General features: G+C 38.0%; 1 protein-coding gene across 10 annotated transcripts in view; it reads right to left on the bottom strand.

Annotated features, from left to right (window-relative positions):
• The window catches only part of SVIL (supervillin), a 65,817-nt gene that overhangs the window by 27,251 nt on the left and 21,443 nt on the right, over positions 1–17,123 (bottom strand). For 7 of the 10 annotated variants that reach the window (XR_014229060.1, XM_082320415.1, XM_082320418.1 and 4 more), the window contains 3 exons: positions 15,711–16,281; positions 13,983–14,199; positions 8,208–8,337 (listed from right to left, as the gene is read on the bottom strand). Coding sequence is in view for 9 of the 10 variants with exons in the window: in XM_082320415.1 (XP_082176541.1) it covers positions 8,208–8,337; positions 13,983–14,199; positions 15,711–16,281 (918 nt within the window). In the remaining variant the exon portion in view is untranslated. The remainder of the gene's footprint in view (positions 1–8,207; positions 8,338–13,982; positions 14,200–15,710; positions 16,282–17,123) is intronic. The other 3 variants (XM_082320420.1, XM_082320421.1, XM_082320422.1) reach the window with 1 other exon arrangement.

Below are 17,123 nucleotides of genomic sequence, written 5' to 3'. Positions count from 1 at the left end.
GAAGTTACACCTGGTAATTGGGAGTAGTTTAGAAAGCCTTCACAATTGCCAAATGACAGCATTTATGGAGGAATGAGTTGGTCAAAGCACATTCTGGCTGGGAGAAAATATGGCAAGAAAGGTAAAACTCGACAAGCTTTTAAGTGCAAATTTTATTTCCAAGTTAAAAAAAAAAAAGATATGAAAGAAGAATAAATCTCAAATTTGTAATTGTGAAATTTTGATAAGGGGAGCTAAAGACTCCAATAAAAAGCCAAAACAAGAATTATTTTAGTGTATCGGGAATAAAAAAAAAAGCTTAGGAAGACAACAGCCCCAATGCTATTTTGCCATTAAACAAAAAAAGGCTGTTACATTCAATGAAATATCCTAATTTGTCATGAAAAATACATCCATGCGTTCACTGATATCTCTTTCTTTCAGACAAATGATAAATTCCTAAACTGAAGTGAAACTGAAAAAGGATCAGACGAATTGGCATCCAACAACATGAAATAACTGGAATAGGAGATGCCCTGAACACAAGCAGTGATTTTAAAAGAAGCCTTTGAAAATGGGAAAATGTATAGGACTGATAAAAGCTCAGAGGGGGACAATATTTAGAAGAAGTAGAACTAAAGCATGTAGGTACAGGTCACACAAGCTGTGTGTTGTTCTAGACACTCATGGGAAGACTGCTGTAAGACAATCAATAAAGAATCAAAGCACAGGCACGTAATTAATGCCATTCCACATGGCATTATGGAAAACAGGTTTAATCAAAATGGTAAGTTTGATGAGATCAAGTATGATTAAATATGTTAACACAGTTACCTCTGATTTCTTTAATATATTTGACTTAATCACAGATGACATTCTGAGGTTTTTTTTGAGTAATATAAAAATATCAATGCAGCTTACAGGCTGCAAACTAGTTAACTGACTGAAAAATTATTTCTGAACAGAAAAGAGCCATGCAGTGATCTGATTTGTCCCAACTTTGATCAAAATGTTTTCATGCACGTGGAAGAAAGATACAGTTCTGCTGAGAAGACCCTCAGGATGACACCAACATACAGGAGAGTGATGAAGAAATGATCACATAGATGGGTAAAAAAAGGTTATCCGAAAAATCTGGTAAACAAGGCTTTTAAGAGAAATGTTATTTGAAAAGGGAAGCAAGCAAAACCCAGCCAATTAGGAAGAGAGAAAAAGATGAGAAAAATTCCCATGGAACAGTTGTTCTGAACAGATAATCTGTACTGCAATAGCTCATCCATTTCCAGCCTCTACATTTCTGTCCAGAATGCTGACAATTTTGAGAAGTTTCAGGAAAGGACTAAAATACTTTTTCAAGATTTGAAAAAAAATCTACCTCAGATTAAATCAGACGAGCATTTATTTTTACTGAAGAGAGTTAAGTTTTACCTGGCGAGAGTAATCACACATGAAAAATTACTTAGCATTGCAGTGCATTTTCTGTCTGTTGACAGTTTAGAATAAAGACTGTGTGTTTTTCTAAAAGATCTGTTTTAAGTCTGAGAAGGAGTTATAGACTCAATGCAAGAACAGTTAGCAACAGGGATTACTTTTCTCCTACTGCTTGGCTAGGCTGGATGATGATATTGGTCTTTTCTAGTACTGCAACACGTCTTGAGGGTACGCACAGGCACGCCACTGCTTTTGCAGCATCAGTTCATGCTAAGGAAGGGCCCACATCTAGGCAATGCTCCATTTTGTACCCTACAGTTTTCCAGTCCAAGGATTGTCCCCTTTAGGTCACAAGAACACAACTGAGAGCGGTCTGTTAGCATGCTGGTTTGTTGTTTGGGGTTTTGTTTTTTGATGCAAGAAATAAGAGAATTCATGGTTTTCTATGTTGAAGACCAAGACTGCCCCTACCTGGGGGAGTCCAAACCGAGAATGAACATAGAAAAACGTATTTTTCAAAAGGGGGATCCATTTAAAACCAATGTTATAAATTATATAAAAGAAGAATCCAAAAAGTATTTATCTGCTTTTTAGTACAAGTAACTTCTTTGGTTTAGGCTCCTAAGACAAAAAAAAGCACAAGAAGAATCCAACAACTGTACAAGTATGGAAAAGTTTCCGCATTGTTTTCCTCTGCAACTTTATATGGGTCTTATAAGGAGAACACTCAAATGTAAATGCATGCCTTGCTGTTCAAAACTGGTTTGAGCAAAACGGAACATACTCAACTCATCTTTGGTGCAAACAACAAAATCATTAATTGTGCCAGAAAAAACCCAAACAAATCTGTATGCACCTTGACACTATGCTAGAAGGAAGGAGCTTTCTAAGAGGGCAGGATTAGCTCACCACAGTCAATGGAAAGATGAATACTTTTTGGGTGTTCCCCTTTTAAGATAGATGGAATGAACAGCCCATTGAAGGACCTCCTCTCACTACTGGAGGAATATTATGTTAAGTTAGGCTATATATTTACCTTCTAGATACATAGACACGGTGAACTCTGCCACAACAAAATGAATAGGTTATTTGAAGTAAATAGTAATAAAGCTGTATTAAATCCAGAGCTTACAGAGAAGCGGTAACACTAACACACTTCAGTTACTAGCCCCAAATATAATTTCTAATTAAAAAAAAAAAAAAAAAAAAAAATCAGAGTAAAATATCATCCTCAAAAACAACTATGAAAGTAAACGTGGAAACGGTAAACATCAGTCAAAATTTTATCGTAGTTCCAGTAGCCTCTGCCATAATCACCACCCTCTGTTCTAGCAGTGAATGTGTGCCCGTTGGATTCACTGCCATTATGCATGCTGGTCAGAATGCTCCCCACATGCGACACACACTGTATTTTGCGTGGGAATGAAGAACCCAATGGATTCCTTGTAGTACTACAACCACAGATCTGAGCTGGGAGGCAAGGGGCAAGGAGGTGTAATAAAGCAGAATTAGATTTGCATAGATCTATTGAGACCTTCCAGTGAACTCTCCTTGTTTTCTTGTGTTTTTCTTCAACTTGTTTCTTTGACTGCTCCCGCCTTTGCTTTTTTTACCTCTGACCATGTGAAACAGGTACTGTTTGCTCAGATCAAGATCCAGTATTCTACTTCTGCTCAAAGACAACTTTGTTATGTAGCTCTAGCTGAATAAAGTTTATATTTTTCATTATATATTAATTCTTCATAAGTAAGTTCTTCAAATTGTTTATGATGGAATTGCAGAGGCATGGACATGATTTTGAGAAACACTTCACATTGAAGCTTCTCTAACATTTACTAGAACAGCAGCAGAGCTCTTTTCTCAAGCAAACACAAAGTTAACTCTGTTGCCACAAATTGCTTTGGGAACGTGCATCTTAGATGTGTATGTAATTTTCTGTCTTACTCCTCCCTCCAATAATTAAATAGGAAGTTTATACAGCATTTCACCTTCCATCTCCAAGGATGACGTTCATCAGAAATCAGAGAGCTCGATTCTTTCAAACTAGTACTACAGACCTTAAAAGAAGAAAGAGAGAGAAGCAGGAAGATGGGACGGTCAGAGAAGAGAAGCAGGATGTGCCAAGGCAAAAATCCTTTAGACAGGGATTAGGGAAAAGCACTATAGCGAAGTCACCTCTGAACAAAAGCAGTTTGTTTTTTACAGTCAATAAAATAGATGATCTTATGTCTTACATTGTACATGTGCATTACTTAGAGAAGGCAGGGTACACAGCATTTGATTCTAAAATAAATGCTGTTCAGTTACATATTGTTCCTTTTATATACCCTTTTTAACAACTCGCAAGTTTTCAGTGTTATAATGAACGCAATAATGTCTCTTTCATTTACTTTCTCATCTATATAGTCTAACAGATATGGAATCTTTAGAAAAGCAACGGTAAGAGGAACATTAGCAGAATGTATATTGAAGAGTACACAGCATAGTAGCATAATACTATATTTCTTTTAAGCAGCATTTACTAAGCTGTTTAATCAGTTAAGAGGATTATTAATTTCCTATGTAAAAAAAACAGCTGTCAAAATGTGCTTATTTGAAATTGTTGAGCATTTACATTGTGCAGACTTTTGCTCACCTGATTAATAGGTAGAAAAGGATGAAATTTATGGAGAGCAGGTATAACGGGAGAGTAAGTAGAAGCATATACAGGTTCCTATGACAAGGACAGAAGGAAAGCAAAGGAATTAGAAAAGAACTGGACTATGAGAAATGGAGATTCGGGGGAAATAACTCATATTCCCCTAATTTCTTAAAATGAAGTACATCTGAATCTTTTATCTTCTAGAAATATTTTCCCTATTGGAAAGCCAGAGATCAAAAATGTCATAATTCAACAGCATGTTCACCAAAGCCATTCCATGCAGGAATTAAACAAGTTAGGAACAATATCACTACAACTCAACACAGAATGAAACAGCACAACCAGAAGATATACTTTTCATATGCTGATAATTTTTATGTCTCTGTTTTCATGCACCATTAAATTGATGAACCATGTCAACCACAATGTGAATAATTCTGCTGCAAGTTTAATCAGACCCTGCTAAATAACAAGCCATCTATTTTCTGGATGAAAGGAAAGAATGCTTGCTAAAACCGGGATATGCAAAAGCCATCTGGAGGGAATTGCTAAGTCCAGAGCACTCAGCAAAGGTGAGTTCACCATTCTAAACAAAGCCTACAAATAACCCCTGCCTCAGAGCTCGGCTTACCCAAAGCTGATTAGACATGGTTTTATCATCTATAATTCTTCTTCCTTTCTATAGGTTAAAGCAAATGTGGAACATCGTACAGAATATGGGTAAACGCAGCTCATTAGACTGGCTCAAAACAAAGCCTAATCATTAGAGTTTCAGCTTTAATTATAACTGGATATGAGCACTTGGTGGATGCCATATGTGAAATGGATAAAACTATTACCACAGCAAGAGACTAATATTTTGCCTAAAGATCACTTTTTAAGGGCTTACCCCCTTTAAGATTTTTACACACTTCATCTCTGAATAATTTTGAATTGACTGTTCAGCCCTAGCCTTTAACACCAGTGCTGAGCTGCAATTTGAAGTTGCTGTAACAATTAAGTGCATTTCAAATGTCATTCACTGCTTTAATGCGACTGCAATGCAGCTGATAATCACATTCATCAGGGACTCTGTTAAAAATGACTGACTACAAAATAGAAATTTTCATTCCAGTAAATCTTGCTATTTTGATACTAAGGAAAGATTTTAAAGTTAGTTATTTTTTCTACCCATGGAAAAAACCAACAAACTGGAAGCCTTCCATCCATTCATCCTAAGATGACAAATACAAATATACTAAATTCAAAATATTTTTCCCAAATAAAAGGGATTTTTTTTTTCAGTAAGAAATTTCTCAGTGTACAGTTGTTCCCCTGATGTTAGAGCTATTCTTTGAGTTGTCCAAGTATGTTTTACCATACATATAAATAATTTAAGAAGCCTCACAGCTTCCAACAAATTTTCCTCTTATGTGCAGCAATCATCAAAACAGATGCTGGACCTCCAAGTAAATCTAGCTTCCCCCCTCATCTGTATCTCCTTGAGTTAATTCCTTAGTCCCTTTTTTCCCCATTTGAGGTTGCTCTGTCAGCTTTTCCATGAGTTTTATGGTTTTTCTACAGTTTAGCCTACATATAAATGACTATAACACATTTGGAGAAATATCTCACCATGAAGACAACTGTGCAGAAGCATTTTGACTAAAGTGATCAGACAGCACTATTTAATGTAACTATTTTATTAAGAGTATCTTTCAACTTTTGTTGTTTATAAGAAATCTAAATGTACTCTAATAACTTCTATTTTATACACCTATGCTTCAATAATCAAATCTCCAGAACAAGTCAGATAACCTTTTAAGACACACACACACACACACAAAAGAAAACCTAAAAAGGTGTCTGACTACATTAACAGGAGTTAATAATAACAATAAAAAGTTAATAAAAATAATTCAGGCATTATTTTGAACCAGCAGGGCATGACAGAAGTTTACACACCCTTGCTGTTGATGCATGACTGCCATGTGTGGAAATTGTATTTTAACTAGCTCAAAACACAGTAATCAATACAATTCCTGCATTATCGCAATCCAGCAACAGAAAGCACTAAGATTCTTAAGTACATCGTAGTCTCAAAGCTCTTCTACAAATAGAGAGGCTTCAGTGGCACACTGCTTCATGGTCCTCAAAGGATAATAGCCATCACATTGATTAATTATCAATAATAGTATTTCCAGATTTAAGGGCAGCTGACATGGTGTGTTGTAAACAGTGTGGTCAACTTAGTGAAGCTTTACATTATTTATCCTGTATCACATAGTGAATCAGCATCACAAATATCAATACGGTTTCAGGAAGTTGTGTATCTAATAAGACTAACATTTTTTCTTATACACCCAAGACTTCACCCATTGGCAGACATGCAAATCCTTTTATTAAGGCTCTAAATAGCCAAGAGCTAACATGAACCAACAGGGTGGGTGACCCAGTGTCACAGAAACTCCCACTGCCAGCATTGTCACTTCAAAGCTTGTACCCTTCAAGCGCTTTATGCTCGCTTACTTGCTTTAAAAGCCTAACTTGTGCTATGCTGAGTGAAGTTGCTGCACATGGTAACACAGCAGGGAGGATATGGGTGCTGAGGAGTGAGAAGAGAGAACAAAGGTTTTGCCTCTGCCTAAATCTTGGCAGCTGCTTAAAGCTTTTTCTCAACCCCATTGTCTTTAGCTGGAGTACATTCGTTATCTGATCTCAACAGTTGTCATTTTGGAGACTAGCCTGTTAAAAAATGTGACCGCAATTTTGCTTTCCTCGTTGAAACTATTTTTGCTTTAGGACATGTTTCAAACTAGCAACTGGATTTTTGCGCAAGTCCACAGGGCAAAACCAAAACAAAACCCATAAAACAAACTGCAAAAATCAGCTTTCTTGTTTTTCTGTCCAGTTAACACACAACGACTGATGAGTCACATGTTCAGGCACAGATTTATCCTCAGTAATGACAGTGTAACAACTCCTTACTGTAATATACTGATGGAACAGGAGACTTTGTTATTCCTTGCCCATACTATTTAATAGAAGCAGCATTTTCACAACTAAATAATTGGATTCAAAGATTACTGTCGGCACCTGTAAAATTTATAACACAAATTTTATCTTCACTTGTCCTCTGTGAAAATACTCCTTCAAAAATTAAAGGCTTTTGAAGTAGCCTATTTCATCTGACACTGTCATTTTCAAAATACTACACTCAGAAGGGACGCAAGTCTGCATTAGTCCTGCAGGTCGAACCAGCAGTCCATTTTGAAGCACATCTCCCAGTTATCCTCACTTTCTGTGCTTTGGTTCACACTGCAGAATGCACAGACTTTTGGATGAAACTAAGCCCTGAAGCGCACTCCTGGATTCCCATGTAACACGACGGATGCTAACGGCAGTCAGGCCACAGGAGCAGACTAAATTTAGCCTGAAGCAAAACAAGTAAGTATGGCATGGATAGCAGGTCCTCATCAGTAATCGTTCTGCTTTACACATCCACTCCTTCTGGGCAACATAACTTACTCATGTGTAGACATGGCCAGAACATGCTAACAATGTGGACTTCCCTTTCCTCTACACCTTTCTACCCATCTCCCCCTCTATTCACTAACACTGACAAGAGAGATAAAATCCTTGTCCAGATGGTTTTGGCTATCCACAAACACCAAAGATCATGCAAGATAACCAAAAGCCACATGGCTCATGAATGCTCTGGTACCTGCTTTTCCTCAGTGTTTCTAGGATCCAAAATCACTGCTCAAAAAAAGTATATGCACAGAGACAACACAGCTTTAGGAATATGAATTTTTTAGAAGCTCACCCATACTAAAGAAAACACCCAAACTTAAAAGTCTTAAGCTAATTTCATTGTGAGGAAAAAGAGGCTTAAATCATTATACCTGTAAACATTCCAGAAGCCTTACAGGCCCACTTACTGGTTCATAATCTGCTGATGTAAAGACATTGTAACCAATATTATATGTCCCAAGGCAGTGAAGACATTCTCGTTTAAAGAGCTCTCATGTTGGGAGAATTGTTTTTTAAACAAGCCTGACAACAAGCGGAATAGCAGGAGCTAGTAGCTAATATTAGGCATGCCTGTCTAGTTGGATGCATCTTCAAAAAGCTGAAGCATTTCAAGCAAGATGTTTTTTCCAAACAAGGATAGAGTTACCTTCTTCAACAGCTGCTCAACTTCTTGCATTTGCGCACTACGATCAGTGACAGACACTTTTGCGTACTCCTGCTTTTTGCCTAGCCTGCTCTTCCAATCTTCTTCACCACTCTTCTTCAGCAATGCCAACCTAGAAGAAAAAAACATGCCAACAGGCAGCTTTAGACACTGTAGTTCCCATTATCCTCAAAAGCTATCCTTACTGTTTCACTAATGCTGCATTCAGGAGAATCTGAAATTAAGTTTTCTAACATTAACTATAGTGATTTACATTTCATACATATATACAAAGCTCACAAAAGAACACCAAGCTTTTACTGAACATGTTGAATGGGTATCATCTGTCAAAACACAGATATCTTGATCCGAGACAGGCACCCCAGCTAATTTGTATAGTCAGTGGAAATTGCCAGTACAGTCAAGGGAGACCAAGGTACAACACAGATCATCCTAAAGTAGACATATAAACAGGTTACGTTAATCACTGCTTTTTTCCCCTCCCTTCTGTTGAGAAGGCATGAGAGTGACTAGCTCAACTATGGATGCTTATGCTGTAGATGTCCAAAGTCAGTAAGATGAATCCTACCTTTGGTCTTTATGTACTCATTAAAAAAAGATTTAAATATTTTTTTTCTTTAAAACCCAAGAAGAAAGGGGTCTATTCAGCAGGCACTCACCAATTAGGTCTCGTCAGGCACATCAAATGACAACTCTGCAGTTACTTCTTTCACTACAAATCCAGTGACTGAGGTTACTATCAGGCTCCTAGGGGTCACTTAGTATCTCCTTGCTGAGCTCAGGCTTTGCTGTGACACAAATCAGTAGTACCAATGCACTAGTAACTTGGTGCTAACCATAACACAGCTATGAAATCTATCTGCAAGATTCAACTCCTTTAAAGGAAGCCTTATATTTAAGATGTGGATTACCATTAATCTCAGGTAAGTAGGATCTTTTACAAGTGCTATTTCCTAATCTTGAGCAAAATTCTGAATATAGCACAAAGGGACACTGACTGGCTCTGGTGGGGACAGCATGTAGGCTTATTTTGCCAGAATTAGAACCTATTGGTCCATACAAACCCTGAGATGCTTAGTTTTGGGGGCAGGGGAAGTCAGTTAGGAATACAAGGTCTACACAGGCATGATCTTCAGCTTACCTTCCTCAGAAATTAATATTTATGTGAATTTTCCAGCTTTCAGAAATCATTCTTAGTAATCCATAAAATGTATATCTGTAGTACTTGTGCAAACAGTTGCATTGGTCCATTAAACAATTTTTATTTTAGTTGAATTAAGTTTTACTACATAACTTTCTTCAATCTAGGGCATTTCAGTAAGGATTATACAAAACCCTTAACCCCATTGATATTTGAACAGGTTCAGTAGTTAAAGTGTTGGCAACCTATTTTGACCACAAGATATGGAGACTCCTTTTTATAGATGCAATTACTGTTACCCTCACAGTAAGTCTTGTCCTGAAACTCTAAGGAGAAGGAAGGACCGAATAGGTCTAGCCAGAAGCAAAGTTTCAGGCAGCTGCTTCCTGCAAAAATCCAGGGGGTGCAACCACCCTACTGACCTATTCAAGGATGACCAATTGGTCCTAAGGCAGTCATCTGAGAAAAACTGAGAATGCAGAAAACAGTAAATCCACAGAATACAATGGCAGTAAGAATGTTAGTATTCAAGAAAGCAGTTATTTCCTCTCTTCCTGCCCAGGCAGGCAATGCTGGCAGGCTTCACATTGCCTGGTTGCTTCATACCTCACAGCACGGGATGAGTAGGGGTGAGAAGGACTCACAATAAGGAGTTGAGGCTACGGTCATTGTTTCCAGAATGTATACAAGATTTCGCTGCCCAGAACTAATCTTCTGGAGTGCGTCCATGCACGTGTGAAACTGTGGAGGAGACCACGATGGGACTGAATTGCCACCATGCAGTTGTATCATCTTCAGTAGTTATGTTCTCTCAGGTCAGCTTTGCTTAGAAAATGATCTGCGATAATTGAAGCTGGAAGGCATTTTGGCCAGCTTTGGCCTAAGATGGGTTTATTTTTAAAAATGTCTATAGCTGCTCAGCATAGCAGGCAGAAAAAAATTTTTTTTTTTTAACCTGACATTACTGCAGGGTTTTTGCCCTAGACCTTTGCCCCAAACAGCTTGACTGATCAGGAAGAGAAAATCTATGCTTCTAAGAATGCTTCTGTGTCTCTGAAGACTTTGTTTTCTCCTTTGTCATATGGATGGATTCATACTAGCCCTCCACTCTTCACTTGTAATATGTAACAAAACAACTCATTCCTAGAGTGAGAACACTCGTTTGTCTGTTTCGAACAATGAAATCACCACTTAAAGAAATATGTATGCCCAGTTTGCCATTGAAAACTTCACTGCTGTGTAAAACCTAAAGCCATGTGTTTGTTTCGAACGATGGAAGCAGCAATAAACTGACTGCCCTGACTCAGCAACAATTGGAGGGCACCTTTTTGTATGAATAAAGATGCAAGAACTACTGAATTGGTTCGCACAAGCAAGCCCACCAGCTCAGTAGCTTAAATGAAAGTAGACAGCAGTTGATTCTTTGGAAAGTCTGCAAAAATAAGGCAATCGTTGGGTCTAACCCTTGGATTTGTTTAAGGCCTGCTGCCTACTAGTTCCATTGCATACCTCTAGTTTTCCACTTTTGATAAATAATGAACAATCATTCATCATTCACTTTCACAGTTCTATTCATACTGCTTTTGCCTCCAAAAGCTCCTTTTCCAATCTGAAAAAAAAATCAGTTTTACTCTTTTCTTGAAAGAAAAAAGCTTTTTATATATCTGCCCATCTTTGACAGCTTGCTCTGTGTCCTTCTTTCACTGGCTACTGAGATAGAATATCTGCCATCAAGATAGAATGATCGTCATCCCAGAGGTGTCAGGATAGGTTCAAAGCAAAAGCTTTCACAGCTGAAGGCAAAATGTTGGATTAATACTGAAGGAAAATAGAAACAAGATTTGAACAATAGTTTTGCCTAAACAAGAAGCATTGTATGAAAGGCCTTGCCAAAAATCCTGGCAAAAAATGTCAAAAATGACACATCTTTCTTCTGTGGCAATATTTTAGTATCTTAGCTACTAGTGTTATCCTTGAGACAGATTAAACTGGACACAGGCTTGGCTTTCACACATACCCCATTGGCTGCACTTGATCAGTTCTCTTCAGCTAAATCATAAATTCTGGAAGCAATATGAGATAAGTAACTACAAAAAGAAAGCCGACTGTTAAAGAGTGCATAAATTCACTGTAGTGGGGACTAGTCTGCATAAGAAAGTCTTGCTCTGGTGTCCACATGTCAAAAAAGGTTGAAAATTAAGTTTAGGCTGGACTCTTCCTGAGAAGGAATGAATGATGGTAAGATGTCCACCAGAAATTAGTTAGCTGTAGTTTTTTTAAATGGTGATCGTGGCATGCAGCTGACTTCTAAAGCGGAGCTGATAGGGTAGCCTTCTAGCAACTTTGGTCTCCATAAATGCACAAAGATAGGTAGTTACACACAACTGATGCTCCCGACAATTCGAAGTCCTCCAAGACATTCCTCTTCCTGAAGGCAAGACAATTAAAAAGAAGTTTCCACCACTCATATATAGCACATCAGTGGATTGGCCCTGGCTGCCTAAAACAAAACACAGACAAAACTACTCAAAGATATGAGCCTTTGCTCCCTCTCACCTCCAAGCTGCGTGTTTGCAGAAGAAGAGAGGATAGGTGTCTTGTCTTCCTTGAAAAATCATGATTTTCGTTTTTCTTCCATATAGTATAGGTAATTCTGAAAATGCCAGGTAGGCACTCATTCCACAAGGATAATATTAGTTCAGTAAAGTAAGTCTTTGTGGAAAATCACTTTCATCCAGACCAGCATGCATGCATCCTGCCCAAATATCATTACATCTGTGGAAAAGCTGTTCTTCCATAAGGTGAAAGAATGTCTTACACAGCCAGAAAAATCCACTGGATGGGAAGATGAAGTTAGCGAAAGTAAAAGGAAAAAAAAAAATCTAAAGTGTAATAGTTAACATTCAGTAGAAACGTTCTTTGAGGTTTATGAAAACTTGGCATCCGCTATAGCCAAGCAAAAGAAAATGACTGGTTGTAGTTTTTTAATTCTGGGCCAAGAAGTAGACTACTGTGGTATTTTGAAAGGCTAAAACATTTTGATACCAGCTCTGCCATTTACAGACATTTGTGGAATCAGAATATAAAAATTCCTGACAAGACAGCAGGTATTTTCTTTTGTCAGCTTTGGGACTGACTAGACGGTACTGAAGGCCTAATGAAAGCGATTCCAGATTGCGAGCGTGACTGACAGTCTTTAACATCAGTTACTCAAGAGATCAACTCAACTGAAGCGTTAAATTTAGGACTGAAACAGCTGCTAATACTTGGATCTTCCCTTCCCTCCAACCTCTCTTTCCCCACCAGGATCAGCAAAGGCAGATCATTTACCACCTATAAACGAGAAGTTACTGGTCTTAAACCTTATCTGGCCAGACAGTTGACATATTTACAGAAGGGGGACAGGAGAGATGAAGGTTGCTTTAAACAAAACAACAACAGTAAACTGAAAAAGGTAAGTACATCCTTCAGAAGGGGGCCTAAGACTGCACAGCTGTTGTAGCTGCCCCTGCGCCCCGCTTCATGTTAAGGGGTTAACAGGGAGTGGGGATGCTCTATAAATGAGGATGACTCACACACATCCTAGAAATACATGAATTTAAGAAGTAAGCTTTGGAATCATGTTTTTGTTTGGTTTTTGTTTGTTTGTGGGTTTTGGTTTTGGTTTTTTTTTTTTTTTAAAAATGTTTGGAGTTCCTAATATCTCACCCATCTCACAAAGTGCGACAATACTTTTACACAGCAAAAGTTTAATCAAGCAGGTATTTTTATTTATTGGTTCCGCTTTCACTGAAGGAAACAAATAAAAATACCCTATTTGTCAACCTGGAGCAAATAATCATAATTTCACTCACTGGACTGCTACCAGATCCTTTTACAGTTTGGGGCTGCGTTTATACTCTCCAAGTTCTAACTAAATTAGAATGACTCCTACAAGTACTACAGCAGCTATCGGAGCTCTAGCCGTGAACTCCTACTGTTTGCACAAGTGCAAAATACTTAACATTTGTTTCAGAACAGAGTGACCTTGGGTTAGAAAAAATATTTCTCATACTCCCACAAACCTGTCCAACTTACTACCCTTTTAAAATCACCATAGTAAGTTCTCAGAAGTCAAAATGGCAACTGTGTATTTCTGAAGTAAAGAAGGAAACATCACAGAGTTCATCCCTGACTCCCTGTCGTCAGCTTATTTAAGAGAGACTACTCCAATAGACCAACAAAAATCTAACTATTAAAAAAAAATTCCCATTATACCTGTTGTAATTGAAAGCAGAACCTGGGGAAGTATATTGAGTATAATCATTATAAATGTAACTAGAACATGTATTTTTACAACTTTCATTTTCTGAACTACTTATTGATTATTCAGGTGGCTCTTTCAAAATCAGATTATCACGTTCTCTTGAACGGTAATTCTCATTCACCACCATCTGCCTTATAAGCATGTCAGGCAGATTAGCTGCATGTTTCTGCTGTTAGTATTTGACATCCAATAAAGCCTAATAATCACTGCTTAGCTTTTTTCAGAAGCAGGTTTAAAGCTTCTTTTTATACCATCAGTCTAATAACTGTATTTATATAGATAATTTAAAAAAAAAGGGAAATTTAAGTACCTTTCCTTAATTGACATCGTTTTGCTGGAATTATCAAGGACATCCTCAGTTTGTGCTTTGTTCTCTCCAACGGAAAACATCTCACAGGAATTCTTATTAAATTTGCCTTCCAATTGGTCAGAGAGCTCCTGGAGTCTACAGGATGCCACAGCTGCAGTTTGCGAAACTGTCCTCATTCCTGATGTGCTGGTGAGTTCAGAAGTAGGTTCAGCATGGTCTGCCCATTCAAAAGAGGAGTGCTGAATTAGAGTTAGCGCTATTCTCAAACATATTTTACATTACTAACACTGAAGCAGCAAATCTGTTTTTTAACATTCAAATCACATGGTATCCTAACAGAGAAAAAATTTCCAGCTGAGCTAGAGTACAAAGATTAATTGTGCAATATTAGCTCCATAGACTGGCCCTTTGTGACTGAAGTTCTCATGAAGCCACAGAAGATTATGTTCAATACACAATTCTTAACTTCATATGGATGAGGCATAAACTGCTGCTCCTGTCATCACACCAACAGGAAAACAAATGGACAGATCAAAGCAAGAGAGGAGCAAAGAGTAGGGGAAGAGAAGCAGACAAAATTTAAATAAGAAATTAACTTATTGGGAAAGCAGTTTAATGCATAAGTAGCATACTAGGAGGACAGTTAATAGCTTAATAAAGGTATTATTTTCTAGGAGGGTGCTGGGGGCTTCTTTGGTTTTGTTTTTTCAAGCAGCAGTTAAACCACAGGACAAACTACCTTGATGAAAGATAAATGCACCATTGCAGTCATCCTTAAGGAAATATAAGTGATCTTCATTTTTCTTTTTGAAATTTTACAAGCACAACACCCCTCTGATACACAACTGATCCTGGTTTATCCCAGTCCCCTTCTCCCCTGCAGTCACCGAAAGTAATTGGATAAAACAGATACTGCTTTTGAGGAATACAGGCAGAACTATACCTTCCTCCCTATACCTGTTCAAAGACCATTAAATTCAAAATGAATTAACTTCACAGGATGAAGACAAAAGTGCTTCTAGCACTACAGGGTACTGTGCTCCTGTACCCCATCATAATAAAACAGAAAACTAATACAACAGCCTTCTAAATTCAACAGAATAGAAGGCTTTATGCAACAACCAAACTGACTGATGATTTCCAAAGCACTTTATTTAAAGATAGGTAAGTTTACTTATTAAGTTTGAATTATGCTTTGCATCTAGAAATGTAATTGCTCTGAGAATTACTTGGTTTATATTTTGTCACGACACTGAAGAGAAAGTAATAGTAGTTTTGCAAAATTAGTTATCTGAAAATTATCCACTACTAGCTATATATGTACATATGTAGTTAATACATAACTATATATGCACAAGAAGGCAACAATTAAGGACAGACACTTGACCCAGAGAAGCAAGTTTAGCTTGTTCAGCATTTTGGAGGGCAGGGGCAAGGGCAAAAGAGGAAAGGATAAATCTTAGCTGCAGCATATAATACCACTGCTTTCAAAGAAAGAAAATCTGAATAAAACTGCGCCATCTTTAAAGGCTGAAGAATTGGCAGAATAACAAAGAGAAAACTGTATTTGTAAAACAAGATCTCACAGGTATTTCTCTACCTTTAAGTAGTGTTAAAAAAAAAGGAAAAATAACCAGCCTTGTAATGCTTGAAATGAAGATGTTTAAAATCAGAGAAACACCATTATTTGCTGAATGAGACTACACCAAAAGCAAGTATATACTACACCTCTTTGCAAAGTCTTGCTTTTCATAACACTTTCCAAATCCATCTTTTCTTCAAAGGACTGGCCTTCTTTGACTTCCCATTTACCTTGCATGCGAGTATCAACTTCCTTCTGTTCAAGAGGCTGAAAAAGTGCTTGTGAACTAAACAGTTCCATGCTGCCCTTCCTCAGGAAGCTGTAGGCTGTCTCTTTATGGTAGTCTCCTGTTTTTTCAGGAACAGGATGTGTGGTTTCTTCCTCAAAGGAGCTGTACTTTGTAATTTCATTAGCTTCATGTGCTAGAAACCTCTTTCTCTCTTCTTCATGCTTCTTTGATGCTCTGTTGCTTTCTGGTGCTTCCACTGAGGGCTGCCACTGTTCTGACTTCTGTGTGCATTTTCCTGAAGAGTCCAAGTTTTCTGCTGAAGAGTGGAATCTCAAATCAGCTCTAGCAGCAGTGCTCACACTTCCATCACCAGCTGGCTTCACGTGCAGGTCTCCAGCATACAGTGGAGAAAGGGCAGATGCCATCGTTGAAACTGATGTTGCAACTGCAGTTGACAGGGGAGTAATTTTTCCACTTTCATTTTGCACCTATGGGGGAAAAAAAAAAAAAAAAGAGGACTTAAAAGTTCTGAAACCATCAATTCCCGAAAACAGTCTAATCACATCAGTTCTCCAGAGGTGTGCTTCCATATGAATATAGTGCTCTATAAATATAGACTAGAAACAGGTAAGGAAAGCAACAATGCCTCCATAATTTGGCTGCAGATGGATTATTCCACCCAGGGAAGAAACAACTGCATGTGAACAGCAACATCTTTAGTAATAAAGAGTTTATGTGTAGCATGCAATATGACGCTGTGTCAGGGCTCATGAAAAGTTTCATACTGACATAGTACTGTGCAGCACTGGGGAAAGAAATTAGCTCGGGTTCCAGACACTGGATGACATGCCGTGTGCCCAGGCTAATCAACTCTGCATCTCAGCAGGGCTAATTAGCTTTGGCACAGCTCTGCTCTGATACAGTTATGCAGCTTCCAGCTCTAGAGCTAGCTCAGTGCCAGAGAGAGACTCTGCTCTGTGCTGTCCTACATAGGGCAGACGTTCCTGGTGCTTCTGCCACATAAATCACCTTCACACAGGACTGTTAGTTGAAGACTTTTTCAAATATCAAACTTTGGCTATCATGTACATCTCTGAGCAAAGTATTTGAATCTAAGAAGCATATTAAAAAAACCTCCAAATTTGCTTTGCCGGCCTCTACAGTGGAACAATTATCTTTTCTACTCTTCTAACATAATAATTTTAGAAAGTTTTCCGATAGACAGCTAAGATGCAAAATTTTTCTGAAATGCAGAGCTTGGCTTTGTCTTCTCCAAAGGAGACAAAAGCTATGAAACAGACTGACAAACATGCCTTCATACACATCAGGA

Source organism: Platalea leucorodia (genome assembly GCF_965183815.1).
Source record: "Platalea leucorodia genome assembly, chromosome: 1".
NCBI lineage: Eukaryota > Metazoa > Chordata > Aves > Pelecaniformes > Threskiornithidae > Platalea > Platalea leucorodia.
This window is presented reverse-complemented; position numbering and strand designations above follow the sequence as displayed.